At 43.1% G+C, this 25,097-nt stretch overlaps 1 protein-coding gene across 10 annotated transcripts in view; it reads left to right on the forward strand.

Annotated features, from left to right (window-relative positions):
- Window positions 1-25,097, forward strand: part of plekha7b (pleckstrin homology domain containing, family A member 7b) — a 294,855-nt gene that overhangs the window by 122,454 nt on the left and 147,304 nt on the right. For all 10 annotated transcript variants that reach the window (XM_039738638.1, XM_039738665.1, XM_039738648.1 and 7 more), the window contains one exon: window positions 5,844-5,927. In XM_039738638.1, the coding sequence (XP_039594572.1) occupies window positions 5,844-5,927 (84 nt within the window). The remainder of the gene's footprint in view (window positions 1-5,843; window positions 5,928-25,097) is intronic.

A 25,097-nucleotide genomic window follows, 5' to 3' on the forward strand; every position in this document is an offset into this window, starting at 1 on the left:
CAGGACGACGTCCTTTGAGAGCTCTGATTCCTGCACTTTCATTTTTTCTGCATTGATTGATGTTAAACATGAACACAAATTCTTGTTTTTCTTCCGTTTTGCCCGCCTGGCCAGACAGGTCAGCGTCGGCATGCGGTGTGCAGCGGTGCTTTTCCGTTTTTGTTTTATTTCTCTTCTGGGAACTTTAGAGCAGCATTCTGTTTAAAGCACTCCTGTTTCAGATGCTCCTCGTTCCCGGCCAAGTGAACTGTGAACAATGCGGCCAGGAATGTTAATGAGCCGGTGGGGGCCGCTGGCAGTGAAGCAGAATGAGGTAGCTGAATGGAGGTGGCAGCAGTCCCATCCCGCTCCCGTCTGCCTGCCCGCCTCTTGCGTTTCTCTTGTTTCTCCGCTTTGGCTTAATGGTTTAGCCAAATCCGCGGAGGCCATCGCTGAAGGAGCTGGCGCATTGGTGTCGTGCTTTTTGTTACGTGATGAGATGGATGCAGGCTTTGTGTTTTCGGTGGGTGTGCTGATGAAAGGCCCGACTCGAGGACGGCTGATGTGCTTCCCACTCGCCCTACTTGGGCACATCTTCCCTTTGTTAGGGGGACAGTATCTGCTGTGACTAGAGTCGTGTTGGTGCTTGACGTTTCACGCTGCTCCGTTGTACTTCAGATATTTTACTCAAGTCTTGGCTTGGGTTTCTTCCACTTGTGCATGTCTGTTGTGCTACACGGACTGGCACAGCCTGCCAGAGTGGGTGGTGGACTTGCCAGAGAACATCCAATGTGAAAGCTTGTGGGCAGCTGGGAGTTAGCAACTGTGGGTGCCTTTCAGAAGCTGGCAGCAGGACTGCTTTTTATGGAGGTCGTCACCCAGTGCTTAGTTTGGGTCTCAATACGCTTTACGGTTTCCTAGCAGAGAAAAGAGTTTCAGTCTGTCCATCTGTGATCAAACCTGCCTAAAGCAGCAGGGAGTCCATCTTGGTAGGAGCAAAGCAGGAGCCCTCAGGTCTTCCGGAGTTGAGGTCAGTTGTTCCACGTAACTGTGAAAAACACTGATGTCCTGGGCCTAGTCTTGGATGGGCACTCAAATTTTGACTATGGGATTGTTACCAGCTTTTGGACTTCTGCACCGGCGCCAAAGCAGTTCTGAAGCAAATCACCGATCACTGCTGAGCCCACCTGCCTGTCGTCGTCCAGACTTCCTGCCGTGCTGCGAAACTGCTCTCTTCCCTGGTCAAACTCTTGGCTGGGACCCTCCATGAAGTCCTGTTCACGAGCGACCTCCCCTTATTGCTTCATCATGAAGTCCTGATTGTGTGCACTTTGGACTTCACGGGAGTCAGGATCTGGTCAAAGCAGTAAGGAGTGTCCGTTGTGAAGTCGCGATTACGTTGAAACGGTTTCAACTTTGGGAAGTCGTGATTGTGTCAAAGAAATAAAAGGGGGGGTGGATGGTCCCTGTGAAGTCAGAAGCAATGGGGGTCCCCGCCAAGTCTTGATTGCACACAACGTGGACACAAAATTGACTTTTTTGCACAATTATGATTAGATTTCCGTTTACTCCCAGAACTGAAAATTCTACAGAGCTGATCTCGTTTTTTAATTTGGTTCCTTGGTACTTTTCCAGAACTGGTACACCATGCATCCTTCACCCCCCCATTAACCCTGTTCGCCAATTGTAAGCCTGAAAGTCCCAACACTGACCCAATAAAATGACCGGGGTATTTTACACACTTTGAGAAGAGGTTTCTGGTCAGGTGGGTCATTAGAAATAACATCGAGTTGAGTTTTGAAAGTCCTGCTGTTTACCCCACTACTTGGTCACGCGTTCCACGTGTCTGTGACTCTCTGTGTGAAGGAGGATTTTCTATTGTTTGTGTGAAACGTACCCTTTTATCATCCTGTGCGCTTGTTTCATCCTGTGGATTCTAGCGATGCATGTGTGTGAGAAAGTCAGAACTCTAACTGGTGACATCCAGCAAGGGCAAACTCCAGCGGGGTGTCACCTGCAGGTGGCTCTGAACATTCAAGAGGCTTCAGATACTCCTGGAGAACATCTTTCTGACATGAGACCCCAGGGCCCCCTTCTTTCAGATTTGATGGTCACTCTCTCTTGTCGGATGGTTGGGCTCCCTGGAGGAGGTTTGGATGCTCGTTTCCTCTTTGTAATGTAGGAGACGTTGGAAGGATTTCCTTGCCACGTGGCCCACTCGTACCTTTCTTAGGTCTGCATGTTGTTCCCTGCTAGACGTCTGTGCTATGCAGGGGTGGGGGGACATCTTGGCTGGGTTGGAGTTTGTTCTTTTCTTTTTCTCTCTTCTGTCTGTTCCTGAGAATGGATGGTTTGCAAGGCCATGTGACCGTCAATGCCCGAGTGTCACTGGTTGATCCTTCTGATCGTTGCACACAAATGTCCTGTCTGTGGTGGTCGTCTTTCACTGACTTCTGTTTTGGATATAAACTTCTTTTCAGTGTTCTTAACTCACCTTTTAATTATTGTACGTTTTGTTTATGGTGATTCTGATCATAAGGGTAAGCAAACTGAAAGGAAATCGACAACTTTCTGATAGGGCAGGCAGGCCAGCCGTTTACAAAAATCTACTAAAATTAAACCGGCAGCGTGAAATACCAAAGGGATGTTTTGCCCATGTGAGAGCCTGAGTTTATTTGGAATAAAAATTCTATAAGATGACCTTCACTAGTGTTGCGTTGGTATGAAACTTTCGACTTTGGTGTTGACATCAACTCTTGGGCCTCCGTAACGATGCCAAAGCAAATAATGGACTTCAGTGCATCGGCGGTCTGCTTGTGTGTCACTGCTCTGAACAGACGTTTACAAAAGAGCACATTAGTGTGAGCCCCACTTCTTCAATTAGCATTAATGACATTTCATTGTCCTGCCTCAGTATCAGTATTTGGTTTTATCAATATACGAGGGGCGTTCAGATATAGACAGGAGTTTATGAGCTGCAATGTATTTATTGAATACAATGAAACGACTTACGAATCTGTTTTTCTACGTGGTCTTCTGCCACTGCAATCCACTTGTTTGAGCGCTCAGGAAGATTCTTAATCCCCGAAGAGTAGAAGTCTTTTGACTGCATGTTGACCCGTTCCTGCACAGCGTCAATAACCTCCTCATTCGACTTAAATTTCATCCCTCCAGAAAATTCCTTAAGTGCACCAAAGTCATGATAGTCCCGGTCTGAATGACTTACACCAATCATACACTGTAGACTGAGAGAGAAAGAGAAAGAGACACTCAACCCCAAACTGATTTTAAAGTCTGGAATAAATCTGAAATGGAATGACTCCTTTATTTGTCAAAAGTTTAAAAGTGTACCTCCTGCTCCGATGTGTTGATCACAACTGACAGCTAGCAGTGCTAAGGACAACTTCAGACATGCGTGTGTTTGTCCAGTGAGTCACGTCTACCTTTATAAGAACAGAGCATGAAAATGACTGTTTAGAATTGAACGTCCCTGTGTGTGTGTGTGTGTGTGTGTGTGTGTGTGTGTGTATATGTATATATAATGTGTGTGTGTATATGTATGTATGTGTGTGTATATATATGTGTATATATATGTGTATATATAGATATGGATATAGAGAGAGAGGAGAAGGTTTGTGATACAGTTTTCATATTTGCAGCTGGAGATCCACAAAGGGAGAAAATGAATCGCGTATCAAAGTAGATTTTATTCCGCCAGCGTCAGTACGGCAGTTGCTAGCATTCAGTGAACAACCCGCGCTATAACTCTCTGTGAATTTTTACATGATTTTGTGTTTTTCCACATAAATTTGAATTGATAGTTGAAAACTATGAAGGTGGCATGTGTATCCAGGACATGGTTGCTGTATACCGAGAATGACGGTATCTACGAGTGTGAAAAACAAAGATGTTATTAAAAAGTAAAGTGAGGTTAAATTTTCATTTATTTCATCTAATTGCTTTTGTATTAATCTGTTTAAATTATTTTATACACCCCCATCAATGTATAATATGCCAATAACAATAGGACTTTTTTTCATGGGAACAGATGAATCATTTTCCCTTTTATTTCTTATGGGAAAAATTTGTTTGGTATAAGTCCAAAGTATCTGGAATGGATTAAGGACGTATACCAAGGTACCACTGTGTGTGTGTGTGTGTGTGTGTGTGTGTGTGTGTGTATATGTATGTATGTGCATATATATATAATATATATACTAGCCATGTGCGCCCCACTACGTTGCGCGTGTTAAAGTTGTCTGTGAAGGGCTCCCTGTTTAAACGCGCTGCCAGTCGTGAACTGGGCCCTTCGTCGCAAAGCATTATGATTTTTTATAAGGGAAACAAAATTACAAAAGAAAACCCTTGGATATTGATTTAATAGGAACGGCCTACTCGGAATCACTGTCCGAATAGTAATTATGTGGTGGTGTAGGAGCATTTCTGCTTCTGTCCGTTCACAGTCTGTCTCGTTTTCACGATGCTGTCGTTTCCTCTCACGATGTCTTCTCAATCTTTCTCTAATCTCGCAGGTTGATTTGTGGCAATCCAAAGAGTAAGGCAATATACACGGAGCAATGGTTATAAAATGGGGACACATAGGTATCCAGGCTCTTTAAAGCATAAATAGATCACTTCACTGACATGTGAGCAAGCCACGGTACAACTGTGAGACGCGCAGCACTCGCCGGCTACAACGTAACAATAATAATTTCCAGAACGTGCTGTCATTCATTGTACCCACTGTCTTTCTTTCATTCATATGTCACGTAGGCACGTACCTTCCATCTTCGCCAATCTCATTTTCTAAGCAGGCCTCAGGAGCTAACCAGCGTAACACTGTCCACCACCCCTTTCGTGAGTAACAACAACGTACTAAACTGGAAGGTGGTCTACGCATGCGTGGAATTCGCAGACAAACAAAGATCAAGATCTACACGAAGATCTCTTTAGTTAATTTAAAGCACAACAATTTGTTTAGTTTGAATGTCTGTGATTTGAGGTGCGACTGGCGTATTACAGTATTCAGTAGTATAAGCCAGGAGGAGATTCTTAAAGCAGTGCCTGTGTTTTAGCTGTCTCTCTACTGCCATCTAGTGCTTCTTTTAATACATTCGCGGACAAACAAAGATCAAGATCCAAATGAAGATTATATATCGAGATGAATGAATCACGGCATGGGATTGCCCATGAGATTTGGTAGCGGCCATAAGTCAAATGGTTGTAAGAGGCATAGGTCAGACGTCAATGACTACCTGTACTGTATTGGGTATTGAAAATGGTACAGTCTCAAATTTTGGCACCTTGACAGCCCTAATTCTGAATTGGCCGTTTTCCCTGGAGGTCCCAAAACCACTTCCAAAATTGCCCACTTGAGGGGGAAATCCTATCAAAAACCCTGGTTAGATTCAAAAAGGGTAGACAGTAGTTCCAATACGAAATCCTAGAAATATTTGAAATACAAAGTGAAATCCTACAGTAAATCAGTAAGCACACAATATTCAAAAAAAGCTCAAGAACTCACCACTCCTAAGTGCATTCAAAATGAACCGTCAGGAATTGTGGAAGACCCATTGGATTATAGGGTGGCGATTGGCAGGTGGCCCCGCCTCTTGAGGGCTCCACCCACAAAACACATGCAGTATAACACCGGCATAGTCATCCAAGTAACATTAACACACCTCATCCTCTAAAAATTGAACCAAAGAGATCTTAAACAAGACTTGGGACCCTTGGGTTGAGGTTGTGCCAAACTTTCTGCTTTCTCAGCTCCAATATTCATGTCGGAAGTTGGGATTTGTAAACCAGTTTGAGTGTTGCCAGTGTCTTTGCTATAACTTGGCCTTCTTTTGCTTCCTTTCCAGCCACAACCAGAGGACGACGACTTTTAGACACCCAATAACTGGACAGGTGTCCCCAGAAAACGCTGAATTTCTGCTTCAGGATCAGTAAGTACTTCTGCTTTCTTCCATTACCAGCTGCCTTGTTTGGTGTGAAGCAGGTGTGAGTGGCTCGCTGTCAAGGGGCTGCACAAAATTAAAATGTTCAAGAGTCGCGTCGTTTGTTCAGAGCCTGCTGTTTTCATGAAGCGTGAAATATGAAGGAATTGGGAGTACAAGAAAATCAGAAAAGGGGGTCGCCATCACCGTTACCCGTAAGAAAGCAAATCTGCCAAAAACTGGCTGCCAGGTGCACTACGAGCCTTTGAAACGATGTTGTGTTTTTATATTTTATTTTTATAGCACGTTTTTTGTAATTGGCATCGCAAGATGTTTAACCAAGCAGCAGCAAATGCAAGAAAGCCAAGACGATTACAAAATAATTTAATTACAACCTCAAATTAGACTGAGTACAAATTAGAATTCATCAGTGAAATGAGTGCCCAGTGAAGTTGGCATCTGTACCGTAGGCATGGTTTGGCAGAGCAAACTACAAATTATAATAAACAGTGTGAATTAAATGGGAATGGCAAAGCAGGAAGCATTGAGATCCTGTTCAGGAAGTGTCTGTTTGAAAATGGTAGTGAATGTTAGGGTGAAGGACAAAAGACTACAGGTCACTGTGATGGCACAACGTCCAGAGTCGGGGATGTACACTGACTGCTCTGGCGAGGAGTCCGTCTTTGAACTGTTGTCTCAACGATAACTGGAGCTGTTTTGGAGGTTTCTGGTTGGTGGAGTCGACTCACGAACTCCTAAGGATGAGATAAACCAGGGGTCTCGAACACGTCCCTCGCGAGCTACTGGTAGCTGGCAACCCCTTTCCAAGTAGCTCGCCAAAGGGTTAATGAATCCTACATAAATTAGAAAACTTGATTAGTCAAATTAGGGGTGGGCGATCTTTCCAAAACCTCATATCATGGTCCACAATCTGAACTGCAATCTATCTTTTCAATGTGGCAGACACTTAAGAGAATACCCAGACTCAAACTCATCAAGACAAGTAAGACTTTATTTTAAATATCAAACAAAGTTCAATCCCATTGTTCTCTTGTTCACTAGCTAAGCGGAGTTAAGGTACTCGTCCTGAAGCTGGCAAGTGAGTGAGGAAGGCCCCTGCCCTCGGCCCACTGCGTGTTTTTAGGATTTGTGCTGATACATAGCGAAATGAGAGAAGTCACAAAATAAGCCAGAATGTTCAAGTAAATTATAGAAAAAAACTCAATCTAAATCCGTGAAGTTGTTCTCTTGTGAAAAGTGGGCAGACAGACATACAGACAGAGAGACATTGGATTTTATACATTAGTAAACATTCAAAATAATGTGTAGTTAAAGTCTCAACAGCATTTCTGGAGCTTAGTAGAGCCTGATAACTAGAAGAATCTTCACCAGGCAGCTCTGAAAATGTCTGCTTTGTTTGGGTCTCCATACCTCTGTGAGTCTGACGTGACTGTCATGAAATCAAAGTTCAGAAAAAGACTGACAGACAAACAAACATTATATACAGGTGCTGGTCATAAAATTAGAATATCATGACAAAGTTGATTTATTTTAGTAATTCCATTCAAAAAGTGAAACTTGTATATTAGATTCATTCATTACACACAGACTGATGTATTTCAGACGTTTATTTCTTTGAATTTTGATGATTATAACTGACAACTAATGAAAGTCCCAAATTCAGTATCTCAGAAAATTAGAATATTGTGAAAAGGTTCAATATTGAAGACACCTGGTGCCACACTCACTCTAATCAGCTAATTAACTCCAAAGCCTTTAAATGGTCTCCCAGTCGAGTTCTGTAGGCTACACAATCATGAGAAAGACTGCTGACTTGACAGTTGTCCAAAAGACGACCACTGACACCTTGAACAAGGAGAACAAGACACAAAAGGTCACTGCTAAAGAGGCTGGCTGTTCACAGAGCTCTGTGTCCAAGCACATTAATAGAGAGGCGAAGGGAAGGACAAGATGTGGTGGAAAAAAGTGGACAAGCAATAGGGATAACCACTTGTACCCTGGAGAGGATTGTGAAACAAAACTGTGGGGGAGATTCACAAAGAGTGGACTGCAGCTGGAGTCAGTGCTTCAAGAACCACCAGGCACAGACGTATGCAAGACATGGGCTTCAGCTGTCGCATTCCTTGTGTCAAGCCACTCTTGAACAAGAGACAGCGTCAGAAGTGTCTCGCCTGGGCTAAAGACAAAAAGGACTGGACTGCTGCTGAGTGGTCCAAAGTTATGTTCTCTGATGAAAGTCAATTTTACATTTCCTTTGAAAATCAAAGTCCCAGAGTCTGGAGGAAGAGAGAAGAGGCACAGAACCCACGTTGCTTGAGGTCCAGTGTAAAGTTTCCACAGTCAGTGATGGTTTGGGGTGCCATGTCATCTGCTGGTGTTGGTCCATTGTGTTTTCTGAGGTCCAAGGTCAACGCAGTTGTCTACCAGGAAGTTATAGAGCACTTCATGCTTCCTGCTGCTGACGAACTTTATGGAGATGCAGATTTCATTTTCCAACACAGTGCCAAAGCTACCATTATCTGGTTTAAGGACCATGGCATCCCTGTTCTTGATTGGCCAGCAAACTCGCCTGACCTTAACCCCATAGAAAATCTACGGGTTATTGTGAAGAGGAAGATGCAATACGCCAGACCCAACAATTCAGAAGAGCTGAAGGCCACAATCACAGCAACATGGGCTCTCCTAACACCTGAGCAGTGCCACAGACTGATCGACTCCATGCCACGCCGCATTGCTGCAGTAATCCAGGCCAAAGGAGCCCCAACTAAATATTGAGTGCTGTACCTGCTCATACTTTTCATGTTCATACCTTTCAGTTGGCCAACATTTCTAAAAATCCTTTTTTTGCTTTGGTCTTAATTGATATTCAAATTTTCTGAGATACTGAATTTGTGACTTTCATTAGTTGTCAGTTATAATCCTCAAAATTAAAAGAAATAAACATTTGAAATACATCAGTCAGTGTGTAATGAATGAATCTAATATACAAGTTTCACTTTTTGAATGGAATTACTGAAATAAATCAACTTTATATGTCATGATATTCTAATTTTATGACCAGCACCTGTAAATAAATGTTGTTGTTGTTAAAGCTTCTTCCTGATTACCTACACACCGTACACTTTGAAGGTCTTTCTTAGTATTCCTAACACCCAAAATGGGCAGTATGGTGACAAAATGATGTGTAGTTAATCCTTTTTTCTTTCCAGAAACTACAATTTCTGGCACATGTATTGCCCTTGTGGAGTTTGTGTGTTCTCCCAGTGCACTCATTTGTTTTCTCCCACATTATATGAACATTAGGTTACCAGAGGATGGGAGTGGTATGAGGTGCAGTCATCAGCTGCTCCTTTACACCATCAGGGAACAGGATCAGAATCCTACCTGGTCAATGTGATGACTCCATCAGAGTGAACCTCAGTGGCTCCACTCCACCACACACCTCAGTGCCAGCCATCTGACTAACTAAAAGACATCACACATGCAACTGGACCTGTGAATAAAGGGACATGTGACAAAATGACAAATGAAGAAGTCATATCTGTGTATTTGGAATTGCATTGTTTTGTTTTGGCAGTATTCATGTTTTAATTCAGTAGTGTGAGACACACTAGAAAATGCATACTGACATACAAAATGCACTTGCAGGTGAACTCAGTATTTTTTTTTGTGATGTTCTAGTGCAAAATGTGAGCTGTGGACACCAACGGTTTGTAAATGTTCAGGCAAAACAAGCTGATTCAGTTTGTTTGGATTGAAATAAGCAATGCGAATAAACGTTCGAAAACATGAGGAGCTCTCGGCCATTTTCATTTTGTAAAAGTAGCTATCAGAGGGGGGAAAAAGGTTGGAGACCCCCAAGATAAGCAGACTGATTTGCGGAATGTTTAGGCCTGCTTGTGTTGAAAAGATATCCGTGTCTTCACAATCCTGACAACAGCATTAACGGGTATAAGATGCATGGCACAAAGGTATGGGGTTCATTCAGAAATTCTGGCTTAAGGGCCTACACAGACAAACTTAAGAAGAGGATTTCATGGAGAACTGCAGGTCTGAGTGGGCGCCTTTTGAGAACTGCGTCAGCGACGAGGCCAAATATCTGGCAGGTTTGTAAAGGCCCCTGAGGACAAGCAGGGAATCAGTGGCTTGGAGTTAGGAGCAGAGTTTTGAAGATGATGGCTTTTGTATCGGACAGTTTCAAAATACAGTGGTGATGTGCTTAATGGATTTACTGTGTCATGAGGTAAAACTGTGGTGGCAACATTTTAGAACGTGTGCATAATATAAGGGCTAGTGAAGAGTCTCATTCAGATGATGGTTTACAGAACATGCAAAGATTGTAGCTAAAATGAGCCAGATGTTAGAATCGATAAACGGGCTAGAAATTGCATGGTATATTTTTTTTTTTAAGAATCCACAACCTTGGACACCAAATAACGTAGACAGACAGACAGAACTTTGTCACCACGGGGAAATTAGTTTTTTACAGTTAGCTCATTATATAAATAGATAAACATATGTAATAACTAGAGGACTTTGCCCCCTGCTCGCCAACCCCCGTGCCTGCTCTATGCATTAGCCTCTTTGCGGTTCTGCCGCTTGCGTATGGGAATGCGAATTTAAAAATCTAAACGGATTGATATTTTCATGGGAATTGTTACAGATGCATAATAGGAATAACTATTTTACATTACAGCGAGTAATTAACCATTATAAAAAAAAATATAGTAAACCATAATAATTTGAAAGTAAATTCTGTTTAATGTTGTTAGTTATTCGTTGCTTAATTCGATTTCGTTCTGTTTGGCTTTGAAATTAATGTGTAAATACTTTTAAACTTGCACTGTTGCTGTACAGCTTCAGTATAAACAATTTTTGAATTAAATTTTCGACACTATCGCATTGAGTTTTGATTCTGTCTGGATTTTCAACACAATGTATAACTGCCCCCTGATTGGATTTCGTTTCTCCCTCTCTGTTAAATAACCCGACTTTTTCAAATTTTTGTCCCTGAGATTTTTTAATTATCTTTGCAAAAGCTATTCTAACGGGAAACTGTTAACGTTTTAATACAAATGGCATGTCAAGAGCTCCTTTGTTGTGTAATGTTATCCCCTGATGATGTACTACTTTACCTTTCTTGGATACGTCGTCCTTACTACAGTAATTTGTGCGGTGGAAGACCCGACGGTGTTAACGGTGGTTGTTGTTCTTCGTGATATTGTAAGTTGATGTTTCATCTTCCGCACCATCACCACAGCAGAGTCTATTGATACGCAATTAACCAATTTGCCATGTAACCGATCAACATTTTTACGTTAATTCATTTGACTTTGTCGTTTCTCGGTACTAGGATTGCCCGTGTACTCATTCCTTCTGTTGGTGACCCTTCGGGATGAAATTCTTCAATAAGATGTAGACATAATACGTCTTTTATTGGGATCTTTAAGTGAGGAAAACATCAAAATTTATAAGAGCTAAGAGTGTAGGAACGGAGTCTGTCAAAAGCATTGACACGAATGAAAGGCGAGAGTACCGTGTGTGTGGCTCATTATGAGGAGGGCGGGACTTGACAAAATCTCATGGCCAAAGTCTCATCTCGCAGGACTTGAAAAAAGTCTTGTCTCGTCCCGGGACTTTTTTATATAAGAGAGAGATTATATATAATTTCTAGTCGGCCATTTTCTAACCCACTTAGTCCTGAACAGGGTCTCGGTTGGGTGGGTCCCAGAGCCTGTGTCATCTTGCATAGGATGCAAGGCAGGAAGAAACCGTGGACAGGGCCGCCAGTCTATCGCAGCGCGAACACACAAACAGAATGACTAAAAAGCCATGAACTGTCTACTGTCAAAAAGTCTCCACGTGCACAGATACATGTGTGGCGTATGTGCAGAGAGCTGTTAAAAGTAAGCAAACCCTTTCAATAAAATCAGATTATTATTGGTATTATTTCACTGACTGCCTTCATCCAAGGTGACTTGCAACATTTAAGGCGAAACCCGGTGACATTTCTTCTGTCAGGTGACTTCCTCAGGGTCACACAGTGTCACAAGAGGGATTTGAACCCACAGCCTTAAGCACTGCACCACATCAGACTCTGCCATTCAAAGACCTCGGTAGATGAGGGGTAAAAGTGAATACACGCCAAGGTGGCTGTTCTCCGTTACGACGGTAATTACGGTGATTATCGACCGTTAATAAAGTGCAGTCACACAAAGCTAAACAGCCCCCTCATTGCTGATCTTTGCTTTTAATTTTATGTTGTTCATATGTACTTGCGCAGGCTTTTTACAGCACATCGACTGCATTTACTGATTCTTTTGTATTCCCATTTTCATTTATTTGCTAAGCAGATGTTTTTACCCAAAACGACTTACAAAAGAGTCAGTCTGGGGACTGTTTGAGGACAAGGACTGATCATCACAATCCAAGAGCTCAGAACAAAATATAAGTGAGTTACAAGTTCAAGATCTGCACAACTTAACTGCCCATAAACAGAAATTCACCAAACACGAGGCTCTTCAAACGCTTGTTGAACACTTGAGAGGGGCAGAATTTCGAGTGGAGGTGGGCAGTTTGTTCCACAGTGCCCTCCATGATGTTTTGTTACAGAAACTCATTTTTACTTGATTTCCCCTTCTGCTTCGCATTATAAAATCACAAATCGGATCATTCAGACTTGTGATTAAAGTGCACATGGCAGACTTTCATTTAGGGGGCTTTGTTGACATTTCTGTCGCACGTTTTTCTACATTGCAGAGCACCATAATATTTGGGACCCTTCGATGGCAGGTCTGTTAAAGTTGTTGTCATATTTAGGACTTTGTCACATGTCCCTCTCAGCCGGTTGCCGAGGGTCTTCTCCAGTGATGCCCTTTGGGATCAGGGTGGCCTGTGGGTGAATCAAAAGAACAGGTGACTTGACTGGGTTATTCAGGAAGAATCGAATCATGAAAGTGAATCATGATGGCCACCCCTAAGCACAGGTGGGCAAGATCAGCATTTGAGCGCTGAGTTGGCTATTAGCGTTTTGGTGGCACATGTTGGCATTATCAAATGGAGTTTCTTCTTCAGAGGCGTATCTGTGATGTAGGCATTGAACACTGAAACGACTCCTTTATTCTATGAACAGAATGATTTCAAGCCAATCCAGAGAAGGTCCTGCCACCTTCAGTTTTATTTTGCTTAGCATGGTTTGCCTCTGCAATGGCTGCTCTCTGTGCTCATTTGGCTGGCGTTTCTCGTGGTATGGACTCTGTTGTGAATGTCCCATTTCAGTTTGTCTTTGCAGTTGGGGACCATAAGTGAGTGTGAAGACCAGTTGGTGAACTCTAAAATGAACGGGATAGAATATCGAGCAAAGCTTAGAATTGGCCCTGAAGTGTTTTTAAAAAAAAAAAATTGGAAGCTTGGAAACGTTCTGTGGAGCCATGCCAATGGCACGTGAGTGCTGGGCAGAGAACCAATGGCTTCGTTCAGTAGGCTCTTAGATGGATGGCATCTCTCAGATTACCAGGCAGGTATTTGAGATGGTGTCCCAGCAGATGAGTTTTATTTAACTGGCTGTGACAGGCCATCGTTGTGGTGTCACATGTTCTGCCTGAAAGTGCCACTGCTGTCTCAAACATTCTTTATTGTTCCTGTGACAAAGAAGGCAGGCACCTCATCACCGAATGACCACAGACCAGTGGTGCTGGTGTCTCATGCCATGAGGACCTTTGAGAGACTGGTCCTGGACTTGTATGAGCCCTCTTGTGGTAGACCACCTGGACCACTGCAGTTTGCCTAATGGATAAAGACTGGAGAGGAGGGTACGATTATCTGTCTGCTCCACAAGGCTGGATAAAGATGACCACACTGTGAGGATGAAATAATAAGTTGCATTTATAGAGCGCCTTTCACAATCCCAAGGTCGCTTTATGTACACAGAAGACAAAAGTTCATAGAAGGGGAAAGTTTTCAGTTGAGATTTAAAGGTGGAGAAAGAGGAGCAATCATGGAGAGACTGGGGAAGAGTTGAGGGGCCATAGCACTGAAGGATCTGCCTGCCAGGGTGGAGAGTCTGGTGCGTGGGACAGTAAGGAGATTACTGCTCGAGGACCTGAGAGTGTGACAAGGAGTGCAAGTTGCTGAGTGAGGTAAAGGGGGGCAAAGGTCATGTAGGGATTCTGTCTTTTGATTTCTCCAGTAACTTCAATACCATCCAGCCATCCCTGTTAAGGGGTAAACTCGGAGATATGCAGGTGGATGAGCCTGAGGTGTCCGTGATGATGGACCATCTGTTGGGCGGACTACCAGTTGGTGAGGCTCAAGGACTGTGTGGGTGACACTGGAGCACCAACAGGTAAAGGCCTGTCTGCTTTTCACTTCACTCTGAACACCTCCGACTACAAGTATAACAGCAGGTCATGTCACTGGCAGACACTCTCAGATGGTACAACCCATAAGTGTAGAATTTATAAAGGGGATGGCACAGAGGAGAGGAGTCAGGCGGAGAACTTTGATTCTTGGAGCAGAAATGATGGTCCGCGACACCATGGGATGGCTTATTGAATTGTGTTGCACCAAAGAGCCTCTGTGTCTGGTCACCAATTCCTGGTCCACTTCTACAAGTACATGGGGTCCACATCAAAGACAGGTTGGACTGGTCTTGAAGCACAGAAAAAACAGAGAAGAAAGGACAGAGCAGACTTTAATCTTAGGAGACTTAATTCTTTTAATGTGGGAAGTGCTATCCTTTGCTTCTTCTACGACTCTCTGATGGCCGGTGTGGTGTGCTGGGCTGGTGACGTCACTTCAAGAGAGGACCACCAAATCAAGAGCTAATTAAAAGGGCAGGTTCAGTTATGGGATGCTGTTTGGACCCATCAGACCCTGCCAAACCCCACCCGAGGTTAGTAGAGGAGGAGAGAATGAAGAGAAAACTGAACACAATTACGAGCAACGCTGAACATCCTCTCCATGACGTACCAACACTGAGGCCTTTCAGCCAATGAATTATTCAGCAGAAGTGTGTCAGGAAATGCAACTGGGGGTCCTTTATACTGACAGCAGTACACCTGTATAGTGCCAGACTGGGACTGCTCAGTCATTCTGGTATGTGTTCAGGCCATAATGTGTGTCTGTATGTCTAGCAATCTTTCTGTTGTATAGTGCCTTTCCTATCTATATATCCATATATGGAGCCTTATCTGTCTATCTATCTATTATCATATAGTGCCTTTCATCTATCATATAGTGCCTTTCGTCTAGCTATCTAGTTCCAACATCATATTATACACAATTCTTGGCAAAGCTGTATGGCATACTGTAGTGTGCCTGTTTTGACTAAACACGCAGAGATAACGTTCCAGAGACGCGCACTACGTGAGATTTGGGTGCTGCTGCCTGCGAGTCGAAGCATACAAACTTTTTATTTTTAAGTAGAGAAGGCTCACATCAAGATGACAGTAGAAAGTGTGGTACAGTACTGGCAGTGCCCTTGCTTTGTATACGAGAGAAGTGAGATTGACATGTTGTGTGTAAGGTAGGCTGTTGTGATTGTAAGTCTGATTTAAGCCCACCATGTCCCATTCTCTGATTCTGAACTCTGTTCTAAACCTTATGGGACCGGGGACATATCTGCAGTCAGATGTTGGACGAACAGACACTATGAAGTGCAGAGCTGTATTGTTAAGCTGTAATCAAGCAGCAGAGATTAAAAATGTTAATTTCAGAAGCAGAGGTATAAAGAATACGCACGTCATGAACACTGCCATCCTTAACAACCGAAAGGTGCCATTGTTGCCAGCAAAGTTGTTCCCCCCACTCCACAAACTTCAAATCAAAATCTTTGGATGACATTCTTCCAGGACATTTTCAGCCCTGACTTACAACTGCAGTGGTTTAGCAGAAGCCTCCCAGTTAGCGGCCTTGGATAATGATAATGAAAAAAGAGTGACATCAAAGATTGATATGATCTTGACCTAAGTAAAAATGAGAAATACAGCAAGAGTCGCAATCTGCTGTCCTCCCAAAACAAGCCTGTTGGTGCAGTTCTGACCAGAGCACCACATATGTCAACTGCGCTGCCGTCAAGAGCAGCGGTGCAAGCAGACGTGTGAAATATTCACGACTTGAGAAGGCGCTGGATACCTCAGAGGACGCTGGTGAAAGGAAACCAAACTAAACTTCAAGAGGTGTCAAAAACAATAAAATAAATGAATAAATATAAACGCCTGCGTATTTTTGCCAGCAGTGCACCCTCTGACCGCACATTCAGTCGGGCGAAGCAACGCTGGCAGTCCGCAGAGACGGAGCAGAAAGACCAAATGTGCTGGGCTTCTGCCATCCCTCGCCTGAGCTCTGAGTGCTCTGATAGAAGGCTTTACATCTCGTAGCCTTTTATTTGAAATTTGATTTGATTCGCAGTCAAGTGTTTAAACATAAAATGGCACTTTTTGTTTAAATTGAACAAGTGACGTATTCTATAGACCTGCAGTCCTAAGGCCTCCCGTGGCACAGGATTTTGTCTCGCCAGTTTACCAGTCCTGCTTGTTGATTTCATGTCATTAGCTGCTCCTTTCACTCTTTTGTCTCTTTCTCTCTCTTTCTCTCTCTTTTCTCCTTTCTTTCTCTCTTCACCCTGTTGTGCTTTTTATGAATTCAGAATAAGATCTTCTTTTACACTTAAGACGATCTGAAGCACTGGTGTTTTTGCCAGAGCTTTAAATGTTAAACTGTCGTCGTCGTTCTCCTCTTACTTTCTCCTTGTTTCTTGTGCCGTTTTTGCTCCTTTGATCGTATCCTAATAATGAACATCTCCGCGGAGCAGATGACACTGACGGCTAAAAGGCTGCAGCTGCTTGAGTGTCAGACCCACTGAGTAACGCGTTCATCACAAAGTCGCCACAACACCTGGAGAAGCGATAAAAATCCTGATGGATGGTGGTGATGAAAATACGAATCAGTTTGAAAGTGAACACAGCATGCAGCAGATGTAAACGCTTAATACGATTTTAGTAAAACACAGATTCATGGCACTTTTTGTTGCAAGGAGAAATTTGGCTTTGTAAGTAAATACATACATAAATATTACAACAAATAAATTCAAGCAAGAATCCTCAAAAAGGAAGGGGGAGAAAGGAAAACCTTCTGAGTGGGCTAAAGATAAAAAGAGCAGGCGCAGTGAGGCACTATAAAGATGTCGATATGAAGGAGCCCCAGTCGTTTGTGACACACGTCTACTGAGTAGTTTATTGGCTGAAAGTCCTCCTGTGTGTCATAATGGCCATCAGTTTCGACTTGATTCTCTACCAACTCTAACGGGTCCAGAGTGTGTCCCACAAGTGAGCCTGCCCTTTTGATTAGCTTGGTGGGCCTATCATGCAGTGATGCTGCTGTTCCTGTACGACTGGCCACCAGAGCTGCACAAGATGTAAAGGGTTTGTAATCTCCTAAGATGCAAAAATGGAGTTTCTTATCCTGGTCCTTCATGTTATGAGATCAGGCCAACCTGCCACTGATGTGGACCCCCCTTGAGTAGCCGCTGGACATCAAGGCTCTTTGGTGCGGTGAAAGTCGATAAGCAGCCCTTTGAGAATTGCCTGCAACTTAACATCAGCAAAACCAAAGTTCTCTCACTGACTCCTCTCCTCTCTGTCTGTCCCAAGCCCCCCAAAACAAACCCCATAAGTGTGGAGTCATCTGAGAATTTCTGCTTGTGACCTGACCTGCTGTTATATTTTGAGTCCAAAGAACATGGAGCATCTGTGAGGTCCTGCTGAGTGACTGGAAGTTCATTTAAATTTTTCCAAATGTAGATATGGAGGTAGAACATTCCTTGGCACCAGGGGGAAATTTGGCTTTTTACAGAAACATTTTAAATAAACTGATAAACAAATATATATACATACACACACACACACACACACACACACAATGGTCTGAAAACACACCAGAATGACTAAAAAGGGAGACAATTTATAAAGAAAACACCTCTGACTTGGCAGTCCCAGTCCCAGTGAGGCGCCCTACAGGCACATTGCTGTTGGTATAAAGGACCCCCGTAGTCAAGTCAAGTTTCTTCACACACTTCTGCTGAGTAATTTATTGGCTCAAAGTCCTCAGTGTTGGTGTTATCACCGTTTTTGTTTTAATTCTTTGCTTTGCTGCGACCTTCAGGGGGTCCAGAGTGCGTCCCCTAACTGAGCCTGTCCTTTAAATTACTAATTCAGTGGTCCTCTCTTGAAGTGACTTCACAGAGTTGTCACTTCACACATTTAAAGGGATGCAGACTCCTAAGATCAGTCAGTCTGCTCTGCCCCTCTTTCTGTAGTTCCTCTGTGTTGCAGTCATTAGTGTGGACCTCCAAGCACCACATCCAAACCCTCAGTGGTGACCATACATAGAGAGGCTCCTTGGTTTGGTGAAAGTCGATGTGCAGTTTCTTGGTGTTGCAGACAATTCTCAAAGTTCTCTTCCTGTCCCTTTTGCTGTGTGTGCACATAATGGCGTCATTTAAATTTAGGTGGTGACGGTGGACTTCAGTGGAATCCAAAGCCCATTCTGTGTTTCTTTCTTTCCTTAAGCTTGCTTAGCAAAATCATCAGATGTCACCCTTAATGCCCTTGGAAATGAGTGCCAGGTAACCCAAAGCCATCCACGTGTGGCCTTTTGATCCTGTTATCTGTAAGGATGGTGTCAGGAGTTGTGAGTGCCAATGAGGTGGTTAAAAGAGGCACAATGAGGTTACCTTGCTGTCCAGCAACCGTCGGTGTCTGCGGTCTCTGGGGTGATCATCTTGTTAGTATTGATCACAAGAAATCTGCACATTTCCTCAGTAGATCAGAAACTGCAAAGGTGTACAAAAGTGCTGCTGATTAATCAGTGGCTAACATGTTGAAAAATGTCTGCCATTGCACTTTATGAGGAAGAGGAGGATGGGAGCCTGCACTGATAATACGGCACACAATGAGCCACAGCAGAATCCTAAATGATGACCCGAGTGCAGCCTTGCAAAAGTGGACACCTCAGCAACATGCTAGTTAGAATGTAGTTGAATGAACGGGGGGGTTGCCTTAATTACAGTGACTGGAGTGCCAGTCCTGCCACCAACAACCCAAGTTAGGGTTTCCGCCTGCAGGGCGGGAGGCAGGAGTACAGGACCTGAAATTGAAAACCTCTAAATCTGACCACACTTGACACGATGTTAATGAAGCATCACCACATGAATGCGAGTGTAATAACAGTACGGGTGTTGTGTCACGTGGGTGTCTGGGAGCTTCCTTCATTCCAGTACTGCGAGTGGGAAGTTGGTGTTTGACAGCATCGCCCTTTGAGGGGGGGATTTCCAGGCTGCCGTCAGGAACTGTTTGGGTCGGTGGTCAGTGGGAGGTCAGTCCACTAAATACAGAAATCAGGAGGGGTCTCCCCTGGACTTTCTTGTATACTCAGATATGGGGATGGATATTTGAGGAGTAAACCGCTAGAAAAGGTATGTATTTATTATATCATGTACGTTAAAGAACCAACATGAAATCAAATGTATAATATATTGAACAATTATTATAAAAGTAAAGTTGAACAAATCAGACTCTGCAGCTGCATGAATAAAAGGTAAAGTACCACTTCTGGGTAGCGGAAATCACCCCAAAGTTGGTAGAAATCTACTTTTTTGTACCTAATACTTGTATGCAACATTTGGTTGACCAAAGTGAAAGTGCACTCAAGTTATCGTGTTTCTATACACACACACACACATATAGACAGACATCATTCCAAAAATGGTATTTTTGGACTCTGGGAGGTTTAAAATGTTAAGACTCATCAAAATCTTTAAGAAATCATATACGAAAAAGTAAATTGGATTCAGGGAGGTCTAAAACTTTGAGATTAATCAAAATTGAATTTTTGGACAATTACAATACTTATAAGAAAGTAAATTGGACTTGGAAGTCTAAAATGTCGAAATTCATCAAAATCCCGAGGTTGAATTTTTGGACGATTCCAACACTTTCCCTTAAACTTCGGATACAAGAAAGTAAAAAGAGAAAAACCCACAGTGAGACGTCTGATAAACTCACAGGACTTGAGCGCCAGTTGAGTGGAAATAAACAGAAGGAGGAGAAAAGACGATGGCTTAGAAAGGTAGACGGTAGGGACGCTCTGATCGGGGGTTTAGTTACTGAATTGGCTAATTCCATTTACTGCTTTTATCCATTTAACAAATGTTTTTATACACTAAACTCTCGCTTAACCAGACATGCAGAGACTTTATGCTCAGTATGAAAATGTTTAATTTGGTATATTTACTGTATAATTAAATGTCGGCCACAGGGACAAAAGGCAGATGTTACCGGTTCATTTTTTTTTTTTGTTTAATAACCAAACTGAAATTCTTATTGTTCAGTGACAATAAAAATACACAATTACTTTAAAATACATAATTTAACTAATAAAACATGTACAGAAAATACTTATCCATTTATAAATAAAAGAAAAAGCTTCTCATAATTACAAGCTGTCATATTATGTGATTTCTTCTGTAATATCTGAAACAAAGCTTAATTAAAAGAAAATAAAATAATGTAGCTTTCACCATTTGTCTAACAAAAGTATAATTCTATTCCGACACACCGATTCAGTCCAACACAGTGGTGGGCAAAAGCAGGTTTACAGTTGTGAGTACATGAAACAGTTTATTCTTATATTATTGCTTATTATTTTATTTGTCGTCTTATAGTTATTGAGTTAATAAAGCTATTGTAGTAATCCTCATCTGCATGTCTCTTTCCATACAAACATCTGTAAATCTACTTCTGCCCACCTCGTATCCCTGCACTTGTAGTATTGTATCATTTGAATCACTAATTGCTGTACAGCATTTTTGCTTTTATAATATACCTTTGTGGGTTTTTTTTTTAGCCTAAAATTCCTAATTCTTGTAGTGTAATTATAAATATGGATTACCATTTTAGTTATTCAGTATTTGTTTTGGTAACACTTTACGCTAAGTGCCCATAATTACACTGTAACTACTATGTAATTACCTGTATAAGTACAGTGTAACTACGAGTTATTACTCCATATTTACTGTGTAATACAAAGTAATGCTATAGTTAACTACTCAGTTGTCATTGTTATCCCACAGTTTATATAATAACTTGTTACATTGTAATCACTGATCCAAAAACAAGTGTACTTACATAGTTACATTGTATCTGTACTTTCAAAATGTAATAAAAACATCAGGGTATGTAACTACAACTGTGTACCAGATGTTCCATGGTCTGGGCAACTGTGATGGAGAATTGCCGTGATAACTGGATAGGTTTTCAATGATAACTCCACTGGGAACATAATGTACTTCCCATGTGTTTACTCCATACTTAAACTGGAATGGCCTACTTACACGGAGCAGAAACACAACGAAAGACACACATACTCGCCAACTCCAGAGTACATTCACAAAGAACCACCAGGAACTGTGAGAGACCCTCCAGATAGAGGTGGAAATTGGTGGGGTACCACCCACAAAACACATGGAACATGAATAAAATGAATGCATACAGAAGAATCAAAAATCGTCAGTGACGACAAGAAAATGAGGATTTGAACCACAGCCAGGAGAGGAACGCCATCTGAAATATAACACGTCCATTAAACTGGCCATTAAACTGGGAAATGTAAAGAAGGGTAGAGGAAGCCCATTGGCTTTAAGGACTGATCTGAAGACAGAAAAAGGAGGAACACAAAACTTGGAACTCAGTAACTGGAATGCTCAGAGCCCAAAGTCACCATAAATGTAGCAGGCTGCTTGTGCTGGTCGACACATTTAAAACACAAAAGACGCTGATGGAGAGGTGTGAAGGAATTCAAGGTGGCCCAGGATTACGACTTTTTTCATAGGCTTCAGCGATTCTAGTGTTAAATGAATACAACTCACTCTGTCAATTTGCTGATCATTTTCCATACTGTCCCCACTCTCTTTGGAATGGAGTTTGTATCCGGGCCCTGATGCTGGGTGTCAGACAGAGACGGTTTATCTTTAAATAAGCCGCTGAGCTCCGCTGCGTTGGATCAGCCGCCCGTTCAGAGTTTGTTCCTGTCAGATGGGCTCTCATGACCCTGAAGCAGGTTTGTGAATGTCACGTTACTTAACTCCGTGCTGTAATTTTTGACTACGCTTGCATTTTTTTGTTAGCCGAATGAATGCTATGCAGTTTTGTTTTTTTTTTTGCTGAAGATGACTAATTCTACAGTTTGTGCCCATGGAGACTTCACGAGTGCTGGTATCGCAGTGCCCTCATAGGGGCTACTGTCCTGAAGTCAGTGGGCCGTGCCAGAGAGGCTGTCAAGCTCTCCTTCTCTTTAGAGGAGCTGTTTGCGGTAAAATGAAAAAGAGACAGCTGCAGGACGCACACGTGAATCCTTGGGGAGAAACCGACAAAACAGAAGAGGCCTCTTGATCAGTTGACATCAGAGTGAGTGTTTGGGGTTTGCATTGTCAACGGGGGGTTGTCATTCATTTGGTGATGAGACGTGTCTGCTGCAATGTGCAGTTTTAAATTAAAACTCTGCAGCTCAGGCTCCTGTAGTAGTTTGTGTTCGTGAGGCCCCTTGAGCTGCTTAATTGGGGAGACTGGGGCGACTGGGGCTGATCCCCAATGCTTCTGAGGGTGCGGTTGTTTCCAGTTTCCTCGCCAACTCTCTGCGTGTCCTAAGTAAGAGACTGTGCCCCGTGGAGGTATGAAACAGAGCCTGAGCAGGACAAGAGGGAGTCCAGTAAAGAAAGTGAAGTTAACTGAGGAAAAGGAGAGGACAGAAGCGGCTGAGGAGGCAGTGTGGGTGCAGAAGGTGGCAAAGCAGTGGGTGAAAACCTCAGAGTGGCACAGTGAGAGGCGCTCCAGAGACTGCTGCTGAATAGTAGGAGCCATCATGCGCTACTAGGGAGCCCACAGGCACTGGCAGATGCATCTCGGTGGATGCCAATAGAGCAAGGCCAGGGCACGGAGTCGGAGTGGGACTGCTTTTGCCGCCGTGTCTGCCCTGCTGCTTAAACCCAGGACACTGGGGGTGTGTGGGGTGAGACGAGCACTGCGATGGAGGAAGGCCGGAAATTCTTGCAAATTGTATCCATGGGTTTTGATTGGTTTATTTGATTTTTAACTTCCTCACTGAGCACTGGATTTTATTTGGGATTATTTATCATGGATTATTTATTTACTAGTAGACTGCAGTGCACGTTTTGGGGGCAGGGCTGGCACCACCATTAAGGCGAATTCGCGTAGGGGGAGTGGATTCCAATCCACATGGATTAGCTACAGAACAATTGGTTGGCACACTAATAAGCTTTGGCCTTGGGCACAAAATAATGTAACACCGGCACTGTTTGGGGAGTACTGTTCATTTTTAATAAATGACCTCTGTCACTTTGTACCTGCTCTTGATTATATGTGACCTCATTGGTCTTCTCATCCCAGGCTTGTTATCAAATATTTCAAGGTGCCAGTTGTCATAGGCTGCTGGAGCCAATGAGATCGTCAGACATTTAGACACTCGTTCACTTGAGCCCCTTATCGTTTTTTTCTTGTTCACCTCGCCATGCGGTTGATTCCTCATCGCTGACTCTTGTTACCAAATTGAAGCGCTGACCCTTGATGTGGTGCAGTTTGAAATGTCCCTCCAGAACAGGTTAAGGGGGCTTGATGTCCTTGGTGTAGCACCGGAGTGCTTGTGTCTATAACCTTTATTGATCTTAGAGTTTGCATGTCTGGCCATGGTGGTCACCTGGGCAGGGAGGTCCTTCTTAATGGATAGACTGATGGAGATCACCGCAGGACAGCTGCGTTCTGTGTGTGGCTGCTACCTCATGTGTAGGACTGTGACAGAGTGCTGGATCGACTTTGGTATCCATACCAGCTTTCAGATAGCCAACCAGGGGGTTTAACTCCAGGCAACCCTGGTGTGCCACACGTTCACACGCTTCCTTGTTGTGGCACACTTACTGCAATCCTTTATTTACCTTTTGAATTTTCCAGCATGTTGTGGAGGGAGGATCCCCCTGTGGAATCGCGGGGCGTCAAAATGCGGAAGCAGGAATTGCTGAGTACGAGGTATTTTGTGCCTACTGTTTAGTTCTGGTACCGAAATGCTGCTGCTGTACCATCTGCAGTGTACGGTACTGTAGAAAACTAAAGATGAATTCTACTGCCATTGAATACAGCGAGGTATTGCTCTGCCCCTCGGGACTGTGACATGGCTGAGTGACTAAAATGAGTAATAATTCTTTGGGCGATGTTTTAAATAAGAATTGAGAAAACACACACAACTCAAATCTGTTTACTCGTTGACTAAGCTGGAGCTGATTAAATCATCCGACAAATCCACTGTCCTGGTCCACTGCTGAGTCCAACATGGTGCCCCCTCTAGCCTGCTGTGCTCTTCCCTTTACTGGCCTGATGCTAAAGTCACACTTCCCTACTTTCAGTCCTTTAGTCTTGATGGAAGGTTGGCAATCATATTGGCCCAATCCCAGCTTGGCAAAGCCATACCCTCATATCAAGGATTCCTGCCCTTTGTATGGTGGGCAGGCCCATCTCTTTTGAGCAATAGGCTTTTCAGGGCAATAGGACAAAGTTTTGTTACAGTTCTGGTGACTTTGGACTCTGAACATTCCAGTTACTGAGTTCCAAGTTTTGTGTTCCTCCTTCTTTTTCTGTCTTCAGATCAGTCCTTAAAGCCAACGGGCTTCCTCTACCCTCTGTACCTCATTTCCCACCATTCTTTACATTTCCCAGCTTATTATCTCCAAACTATAAGCCATCCTTGTATACTACTCTGCACAAGGTATCTGCTAGACCTTTGTACCTTTTAATATTAATAAGTTGTATTTATAGAGCGCCTTTCACAAACCCAAGGTTGCTTTACATATAGATTACAATAGATGACATTGAATCACAAAGAACTCAAAAGTTTGTTGAAGAAGAAACTTGAGTTGAGATTTAAAGGTGAAGAAAGAGGAGCAAACTCGGAGAGACAGAGGAAGAGTTTCAGAGTTGACGGCAGGGCACGATGGGCAGTTGCTAATCTATGTATGTTATGACTTGCTGAGGTGGTGTGTAGGTTAGGGGGCACAGTGCACTGCTTTGCCCAGAGGTGTCTACAATGCTGCTAAGA

This window comes from Polypterus senegalus, chromosome 1 (assembly GCF_016835505.1).
Source record: "Polypterus senegalus isolate Bchr_013 chromosome 1, ASM1683550v1, whole genome shotgun sequence".
In the NCBI taxonomy this organism is placed as follows: Eukaryota; Metazoa; Chordata; class Cladistia; order Polypteriformes; family Polypteridae; genus Polypterus; species Polypterus senegalus.